The sequence below is a fragment of the Salmo salar genome, chromosome 01 (assembly GCF_965601325.2).
Source record: "Salmo salar chromosome 01, fSalSal1, whole genome shotgun sequence".
NCBI lineage: Eukaryota > Metazoa > Chordata > Actinopteri > Salmoniformes > Salmonidae > Salmo > Salmo salar.
In genome coordinates this window covers 90,835,155-90,845,481 of record NC_138291.1, presented here as the reverse complement: position 1 = coordinate 90,845,481, position 10,327 = coordinate 90,835,155, and the positions used below count along the sequence as shown (strand labels likewise).

Below are 10,327 nucleotides of genomic sequence, written 5' to 3'. Positions count from 1 at the left end.
CTTTAATTGTTTGTTAATAAAAAATGAAATACATGCCCTACCCACCATGCAAGACAAGATTGTCAGTATTCAATGAATTATAAGGTCATATTTGCTACCAAAATTCTGATCTGAATTAATGTATGCACAGAACATTTTATATTGATAAAATAGACATGATTGTTAAAGGCATCAAATTGATGTAATACATTTTCAAAACACAAAGCCCATTGGTCAAAACTGCATAAGAGTTCATTTTTGGCCTCTGTGATTGGTGCATTGACACACACCCTCGATAAACCTCATGTCCCAGTACAGTCACCAGTCAGCCACAGATGAAAGGGGAAACCTTATAATAAGTAATCTTTGGTACGTAGCCTACAGTCCCACCCAAGCATAGAGAAACAAACATGGCTGATACAGAGACAGCCGAGGAATCTTCTTCAGGAATTTTGCAAGAAATGTTCACGTCCCCGTTGAATTTGAGTCTGCTTGGCCTCTGCATATTTATTTTACTCAGAATCTTCTGCGGAGACAAGCCTGCAGATATGGGCGAGGTTGAGGAACCTCTGCCTAAACTCAAGAACAGAGATTTCACTTTAGCGGAGCTGCAACCGTACGATGGGCTTCAAAATCGAAGAATTCTCATGGCTGTCAATTCAAAGGTGTTTGATGTAACCACAGGAAAGAAATTATACGGGCCAGGTAAAATAAGTTGTAGGCTATTTACATTTGTTATTTATGCTCAAAGGAATGGTTGGCGCAACTGTAGCCAAGTGGCTTGCCCAGTAAACTTAATACATACGTGTCTTACTTTTTGTCTATTGAGTATGTGTATAACTAGTACGACCATTGTAAAACGCCACACCCCCTTCTTCTTCATTAATCATTGCCCGCGATCGAATTTCACAACACGCGAGCTGTAGCCTCGAGAGACCGCTGGTGGGCGTAGTTCTTCCTGACGTCGTTATTCCGGGTAACCAGAAACGGAACAACAGAGCCCTCTGGCGGAGATGCGGCTACACACGCGGCAACTGGAGTGTTCAAGAGTTGGCATGTAACCTCTCACGGAGTTGATTAATCATGCCCTACGCTATTACGCAAGCCCTCCTGAGGAACACCCTCACTGAAAATATGTAGACGTTGCATATATTCTCAGTCTGTATAATAGGGTAAACTATTTATCTTATTGATGTTCCTCGCTTTTGAGGTGTGCCTCAGTTCTCTTCATGTCAATTCAGAACAAATAGCTTGAGGTTTAATGTTCAATTCAGCCAGACCAGATAGTTGCACAAAGTAAGGCTTGTTAAGGCCTATTGAAGAGCAATAATAGGCCTACTGGCTGACTCTCATTCCAAGAATTCAGGCTATCTTATCTTTCAGTCTCAACATCGAGAATAGAGGGTTTGTTGTTGGGCTATCTTTGAAGCCATCTGATCTTAGAATAGAGTAAGGTATGTCTGTTTGAGGGTGGAAGTTTAACTTTATTTTCACCAAATTTAAGAAACAGTGCATACTTGTTTCATTAAAGGGGCAATTTGCAATTGCTACCTCAATTTTTGGACTTTTAAATGCATTATATTAATCCATTGATTGAGATACAAGTTTGGTTCTTGAATAATATAACTGATAAATGCCTCGTGTGCTTAGTTGTACCCATCAGAACCCCAAATAGAAGCTTGTTTTACTTTGTCTACAAACATTGGAGTAAGTAAACATGGTTAAAACAGTTTATATAGTTTTAATATCATGGATGGTCAGTATTTGCATCCATAGCTCTGTCTATGAATTTGAGTGTGGTTACATTTCTCCAGCCTCATCCTTCTAATTTTTACCAAAACGGGCTGGGCGGGCTTATGCTTTTGTTTTCAATGGCTGATTGTCGCTTTAAATTGTAGTCATCAGCAAATGTATATACCTTGACAAATAGTTTGTCTATTCACAATCACATTTTAAATGAATCTCTTTCTCTGTGTGTGTTGTTCTCCAGTGGGTCCATATGGCTTGTTGGCTGGTAAAGATGCCTCCAGGGGCCTGGCCACTTTCTGTCTGGAGAAGGAGGCCCTGAAAGACACCCACGATGACCTCTCGGACCTCAATGCCATGCAACAGGAGAGCCTCAACGAATGGGAGACCCAGTTCACCCGTGAGTTAATGGACGAGTTGGTAGAAGTTGGTACAAAATACTTTAGATACTGTATTTTCAACTTCTACCTCAAGCGAAATGGACCTCTTGCGGTCAACATCACATGCACACACTCCACTCAACAGAATGTAGTGCAAACTGTTGATGCACCTCGTGGGGGTCCAGTCTGTTTCTGCTTCAGCCAACACCTCTTTGGTCTGTTGTTTTACTTGACTACGATAGAAGAGTTAGCTGTTTACATCGTAAACACTTCTTCGCATCAAATGAACACTTTCAATCAATTACATTGAGTAGTGCTGTGAATTGAAACCCAGACATGGGAGGCAGTCTTTGTAGGCTAAGGCTAGTGATTACAATGTCCTAGAGCTCAGCTGTGGTGTCGTGTGTAGCGATTGTCTCAGGAACTCAATGCTCTTTTCTACTTCTTCCTGCCTTTTACAGAAAAGTATGACTATGTTGGCAAACTTCTGAAACCTGGAGAGGAACCCTCTGAGTACACTGATGATGAGGAGGTCAAGGACAAAAATAAGGACTAGAACTCACAAGTGCACACAGGAAATTCAGATGCTTTAATTATTTTGGATAATGTGATGCATATTGGCTTGTGCTGCGGCCATTGAGCGAAATGCTTTCACCTGGATGGCTTTTGCATTATATCATTGTCATGGACCATCACCTCTTATGCTATGTTCATATGCCACAGACCTTAAGCCGCAATCAGCATTTGAAACAATAACAAAGCATTATCAAGCCATTGTTTAGGTAAAAAAAACTGGATGCAGCGACTGACCATCCATGATATAAAATTATAGTTTTAACTATGTTTTTAGGCTAAATAGGGTTTGTTTACATTTACTTTGTTTACACACATTGGAGTAAAACAAGCTTATATGTTGGGTTCTAATGGGGTACGACATTTTAACTATTGAACTAAACTCGTGAGGCATTTATAAGTTATATTCGTCAAAAATCAAGGGGTTAATATCATTCAATTATAAGTCCAAAAGTGGATGTAGCAACTGCAGATTGCCGCTTTAATTTACCAAAATGCACCAGGTTTTTATGTTCAGGTTACAATAACTTTTGAATACCATAGTGTCTTTGTAAAAGCAGTATACAGGTAGTATACACCTTTCTTGTATTTCTCTACATGTTTATTTTTTGTATATGGTGATGTTTTGTATGTGATCTTGCCGGATTGTTTCTATATTTTATTGTTCATTTAAAAAACAAACATCTTGGGCTACCTATCAAACAATCTTTTGTGTATAAAACCAGTAGATGACTGTAATACCACGGAGGGGAACCACCAGGCCACCTAATGATGGCTGCCGGTGTGGCCATGAGGTGGGGGTAAGATGGTGGACTGGAAAAAAATGAGAAAATTGGAACATGTTTTGAGTGAATATGGAGTGGTGGATCACACTGAACTTTTGGAAGCACTGCAGAAGCAAATTGAACGTGACCAGAGTGGAGATGAATTAACTGTGGTAGCAGGTGCGGTGAAGACTGCAGAGCTTGAGCCTCATCATGATGATAAAGATGATTCTAGCCCAGTGGGAATTAGATTTTTGGAGAGAATGGATCCTTGCCTTCTGGCAGATCCATATGTGGTGTCAGGTTGGGTGGAGAAGAGGTTTGGAAATGTTAGATCGGTGAAGGTGACTCGAAGTGGAATCGTTTTTATTTTTTGAGTTTCTGTCATCCAGAGGGAGTATGCACTCCGCATCACACGACTGAGGACAAGAACTGTGACTTGCTTTCCTCTCTGGAGCAGGGCGCTGCTGAAAGGAGTGATAACTGGAGTGCCGTTAAGTGTTGAGGAGGATCAAATGAAGTTAAAGATTCTCAGTGTCTGTGACGCCCGCCGTTTGGTGTGACGCAGACCCGGTGGAGAGGGGTGAAACTGAGAAGACACTGTCTGCACTACTGAGTTTTTATGCAGAGTTTTTACCAAATAAAGTCAAGTAATGATGTCCGTTGAGAACTTTTGTCCCAAACCCATTACAGTGTTTTAAGTGTCAAGCTTGTGGTCCGGTTGTAGGAGGGAGATTCCTAGATGTGAGAAGTGTGCAGGAGGACATGAGACAGGAATGTGTAATTTCTGTGGAAAAAGTTGTGTATAAACTGTAGGGGTAACCATGGTGCTGGAGATCAGAGGTGTCTGGTGAGAGAAAGGCAGGTTCAGGTTGCCAGGATCAGAGGAGTGCAGAAGGTGTTAAATACTGAGGCAGTGAAGAGAGTAGTAGAGGAAGATGGGTCCAAGGTGAGTAGGCCAATAGAAAGTGATAGGAATAACGTGCTTCTGTAAGGTTGCTTTTTTAGCGTTCATTGCCATTGCTGTCAACTTTACCGTAGGAATGGATCATAGATCACAGAGGATAGATGTTGTGGTGGCAGCTGCAGAGATGTACTTGGGTTTACGAGATTTTACTGAAGAAGAGTTCCAAGGTGTTTTGAACGATAGTGTCCTGTCCTTCCAGGCTGCTGGCCCTGTGTTGGATCAGCCAAAGTAGTGGAATAGTGGTGTAGGGTTAGTTGGTAGGACCATTTTTTTTCACAAAGTGTAATGAATTCATACTACAGAATAGTAGGCTGATGCACAGCCAATACAATAGGTGGCTGCATGCATCAATAACATTTGTTTGCGGACCACCATAATACCAAAGAAGAAGAAGGCAGAGGTCAGATGGCGCGTTGAGTAAAGTTTATGGAAATTAGTGTAAAACTGTAGCATTGAAGAATGGCTCAAAACGGGTTAAAGTTGTTAATGAAGATAGGACTCGGTTTGATAATGCCTCGTTCTTGTTGGAGTCATTTTTCATAGATAAATATGTGATTTTGGGAGATCCATTTGCGGTCAAGGAGAGGGTGGAGGGTGTACTGGGAAAGGTGGAGCCAATCAAAGTGACCAGGAGTGGTATGGTGTTGATGTATTGTATATCACAAGAACAAAAATAAACTGTTTCTCTGGGAGTTATCAGAGTATGATGTAGAAAGCTTTGATTTTCTGAACAGGGCACCGGTAAAAGGTGTCATCTCTGACGTCGTGGTGGAAATTATGGCTGGAAATCTAAAGCACCACGTTCCACGTACCAGGAGTAGTGGATGCAAGTCCATTGAACCTTATGGTGAATGGAAGATATAGTGGCGACCTGTAATTTTTTTGCCTGTTTTGCATGTTATTTTTGGCATTAATATGTGTCACATATAATTTTGCAAACAATGTAAAATACATATATTGAGTTAATAAAGCCGCATACAAGCATGGTCTCTTTTTTTGCTTTCTTAAGGCAGCTCCAAAATACAGGTGTTTCAGCCTAGCTTAGTGCTTTCTGTGGTGGAGGGGCAGCCAGCGGAAAATACAGAGTGTAGGGGTTGGTAATCTTCTCTAGTTGCGCCATGATTGGCTTAGTGTTCTGTCACTCATGGGGACACTATGTCACCGCAACATCTACAGGGAGAGCTAGAAAGTTCAAGCCCCCTTGGGTGCTGCCATATAAAATCAGCAAAAAAGAAACGTCCCTTCTTCAGGACCCTGTCTTTCAAAGATAATTTGTAAAAATCCAAATAACTAAACAGATCTTCATTGTAAAGGGTTTAAACACTGTTTCCAATGCTTGTTCAATGAACCATAAACAATTAATGAACATGCACCTGTGGAACAGTTGTTAAGACACTAACAGCTTACAGATGGTAGGCAATTCAGGTCACAGTTATGAACATTTAGGACACTAAAGAGGCCTTTCTACTGACTCTGAAAAACACCAAAAGACAGATGCCCAGGGTTCCTGTTCATCTAACATGTCTTAGGCATGCTGCAAGGAGGCATGAGGACTGCAGATGTGGCCAGGGCAATAAATTGCAATGTCCATACTGTGAGATGCCTAAGACAGTGCTACAGGGAGATAGGATGGACAGCTGATCGTACTCGCAGTGGCAGACCACACGTAACAACACCTGCACAGGATCGGTACCTCCGAACATCTCACCTGCGGGACAGGTACAGGATGGCAACAACAACAGCCCGAGTTACACCAGGAACGCACAATCCTTTCATCAGTGCTCAGACTGTCCGCAATAGGCTGAGAGAGGCTGGACTGAGGGCTTGTAGACCTGTTGTAAGGCAGGTCCTCACCAGACATCACCGACAACAACGTCGCCTTTCTTACCAACACAATTGATTTATTGCATGCAGGTCTCAATATGTGACTGTTTTTATAAGGTTTAGAGCAAAAAAAGTATTTTCAATTTTTTTCCATGCAGTGTTAATTGCTTAACATCTAATTTATTTTATACATTTCTGAGCACAAACTCACCATCGCTGGACCAGACAGGACTGACAAAAAGTGCTCTTCACTGACGAGTCGCGGCTTTGTCTCACCACAGGTGATAGTCGGATTCACGTTTATCGTCGAAGGAATGAGCGTTACACCGAGGCCTGTACTCTGGAGCGGGATCGATTTGGAGGTGGAGGGTCCGTCATGGTCTGGGGCGGTGTGTTACAGCATCATCGGACTGAGCTTGTTATCATTGCAGGCAATCTCAACGCTGTGCGTTACAGGGAAGACATCCTCCTCCCTCATGTGGTACCCTTCCTGCAGGCTCATCCTGACATGACCCTCCAGCATGACAATGCCACCAGCCATACCGCTCGTTCTGTGCGTGATTTCCTGCAAGACAGGAATGTCAGTGTTCTGCCATGGCCAGCGAAGAGCCCAGATCTCAATCCCATTGAGCACGTCTGGGACCTGTTGGATCGGAGGGTGAGGGCTAGGGCCGGGAACTTGCAGGTGCCTTGGTGGAAGAGTGGGGTAACATCTTACAGCAAGAACTGGCAAATCTAGTGCAGTCCATAAGGAGGAGATGCACTGCAGTACTTAATGCTGCTGGTGGCCACACCAGATACTGACTGTTACTTGTTTATTTACATTAGAAGTGCCCATCCAAGAAGGCTCAAGGTCATTGGCCACAGATAAAATTACTTCAAATCACATTATATCTACCGTAGCTTTGTTTGGACTGATCATGTCAACATTATACTTTCAAAATCTTAGCTAGCAAGCTAGACAAGAGGTCATCATCATTAATCACGTTGACAATCTACTAGCAAATCCTTTTTAATCCATGTCATATGAAGAGAAATGATAGACCAAAAGTATCGGTGCTCATAGGCCATTGGATCTAAACATTACACAAGAAATTGGAAATCGCAAATTCAACAAGGAGTGGTTTGAAAGGAATCAGTAGCTAACGGCAAGCGTTGCAAAGCAATCACTATTTTGCTTCCCCTGTTATTCGGTGGAGAGGGTGTGTGGTCCAAGTCTGGGTTTAAGGGTCTCTTTTCCAAGCTTAAAAGCATAAACATTCACACTCAACACTGTGGGCCAGAAAAGGTTGAATACATCGGCCATGCTATCAATCCAGCATGACATCCGCCGCGTTCAAAACAACTGGAAACTCAGAACTGGGAAATCTCAGACTTCAGTGAGTACAAGACAACTGGGAACTCATAAAAAAAACTAGCTCCGACTGGGAAAATACATTGTGAACGGTCATCCAACTCGGAATTCCAAGTCGGGAACACGGGCCTCTTTCTAGAGCTCCGACCTGAAGATCACTGACGTCATGATTTGACCTTGTTTTTTTCAGAGTTCACAGTTGTCTTGAAAGCACCATTAATCCAGAAAATGCCAAACTTTGATGACAAATTTTCATGACAAATTTTCCCATAAGAAGGAACGCTGCGCCACCTTCCTGTTCAACTGAGCACAGCACAACGGTGAGTCCAAAAAATGTCTTGTATGCTGCTGCATAAATTATGTAATGTGCAAGGGAGATATGTATACTGTAGCTAAGAAAGTAATGCTAAGTGTATGTGTAACAGGGTTGGTTATGTTTCCACTTGCCTCTAAAGAAATGTGTATTTAATGTTCAAGCATTCTTATTGGTTGGTTCAACTCTGATAACAATAAGGCGTGTTGTGATTGGCCCCGCTTGCAGCTAGGGGGAGATCACGAACGTCAGGTCTTCCCAGTATGAAAATGTGATGCAAGGGGTAGGTCACGTTCTGAATACTGTTTTATATTTTATATTTTACAATGTGTACAAGTTTGCTTTACGTTACTAATGTGTTGGTATATGGTACCTGTTAGGGATTGAGGGGCTTTCTGGGATGTGCTTTGGCATATGATTGCTGTAAATAAGTGTGTTAGCTAGCATACACCGATGTAATGGTCACATAAGCCCACTGCTAACACAGTTGTCTTCATGCTACAGATTTTGCCATCGACAGCCATCAATATCGTTAAGCCCTGCACAACTAACGTGCTGTTTCCCATTTAACAACAGGAATTTACACATGTTATATTTTGTATTGTATTTTTGTATTTTGTTCGCGCAGTATGAAAATGTGATGCAAGGGATTTTGCCATCGACAGCCATCAATATCGTTAAGCCCTGCACAACTAACGTGCTGTTTCCAATTTAACAACAGAAATAAATTATGCTCAACTGGGACAACTGGCTGATGTGATTTATTAGGAGAAAACACAACGCAAGGAGAGTACGATACACATCTGTTACATATGTTGTGTAGTAAGCTTTTAGTAGCCCATGTGCCTCACCCTAATAATTCGGTCCCTTTCCCCCTCATAACTTAGCCTACTGTTCTGACTTGGTGGTGCACATGTAGCCTATAGCCTTTTTTAGAGAAACGTCATCATCAAATATTGTAAGAGCTTTCATTGTCTGCTTATCTGCCCCCTTTATTTATCCTATGGTTCTGACTTGGTGTACAGGGAGAATACTGTAAGAACGGCTCATGTTCTGAATTACGTCGCTGTACATTTCAAAAGTGCTGAACAAATAGTTATATTGACTACATCCGTCTTAGCTCGCTCATTAATGTCTTATTCAAAATTACGGATTGCCCCTTATCTGCTCATCGTTCCCTTATGCCATAGTTTGTACATCTCAATTGTCAGTAGAAACCAAATTTGTTTAAGCAAGTCAGCCATATTAGCTATGTTTTTTTGTTTTTTTTTAAAGGCAGTAAATGAGGCTTAATAAACTGTTTCGCTGTCAGACCAGGCACCGCTGATAGCCAGGTGTAGCGGTGGTAAGGATTCACTCCATAGTGCTGAGAAGAAAGCTCTGCTGTTGGGACAGCTTTATGTAGGCACCGTTTGTCACCGTTATAGTGCAATTAATATATTACTTTGTGTTGTGTTGTGTTGTAGCTTTGCTGGCATGCATCCCCAAAAATCTTTTGGGAGTTTGCCCCACCAAGATGTACATGCTAAAATCGCCACTGGGAAGGAAAGATGAAAGCCTATCGGTGCTATTGCTAATTTATGAAGATTCTCTTCCTAAACATGTAAAGCTGGGGTATATGAGATACGTGGTAAGAGCTTATGTGAACAGACCGTTGCAGTCTTTTAAATGTAAAAAGTGGCAACGTGGCAAGTGTGTGCAGATGGAATAAATATGTTGTGGAAAAAGTGGATACACTGTGCTGCAATTGTGGTGGGAACCACATTCCCGAGTTCCAGGAGTGCCCTGTAAGGGTGAAGGTAGTCGAAGTAGCAAGAATCCAGGCTGTCCACCAGGTCTCCTATGCATAGGCAGTGTAAATTGTGGATGCAAGTGCAAACAGTGGTGTAAAGTATTTAAGTAAAAATACTTTAAAATACTGCTTAAGTCGTTTTTTTGGATGTCTGTACTTTACTATTTATATTTTTGACAACTTTTAGTTTTAGTCCACTACATTCCTAAAGAAAATAATGTACTTTTTACTCTATACATTTTCCCTGACACCCAAAAGTACTTTCAAATGCTTAGTTGAACAGGGTAATTGGCCAATTCACACACTCATCCCTACTGCTTCTGATCTGCTGGACTCACTAAATACAAATGTTTCGTTTGTAAATTATGTCTGAGTGTTGGAGTGTGCCCTGGCTATTTGTAAAAGAAAAAAAATCAAGAAGGAATGTGAAATTTTGTATACTTTTGATACTGAAGTATATTTCAAACCAAATACTTTTAGACAGTTACTCAAGTAGTATTTTACTGGGTAATTTTCACTTTTACTTGAGTCATTTTCGATAAAGGTATCTTTTACTTTTACTCAATTATGACAATTGGGTACTTTTCAACCACTGCGTGCAAATGTATTATTATTATTATTATTTTTTCTGCCTT

At 41.4% G+C, this 10,327-nt stretch overlaps 1 protein-coding gene across 1 annotated transcript; it reads left to right on the top strand.

Moving 5' to 3' along the window:
- The first annotated feature begins 350 nt into the window (after nt 1-350).
- LOC106609735 (membrane-associated progesterone receptor component 1) lies at nt 351-2,914 on the top strand. The gene is made up of 3 exons (XM_014208712.3): nt 351-684; nt 1,970-2,125; nt 2,567-2,914. The coding sequence occupies exons 1-3, from the start codon at nt 390-392 to the stop codon at nt 2,659-2,661; spliced, it is 546 nt and encodes a 181-aa protein (XP_014064187.1). The 5' UTR covers nt 351-389; the 3' UTR covers nt 2,662-2,914.
- The last annotated feature ends 7,413 nt before the right edge of the window (nt 2,915-10,327 follow it).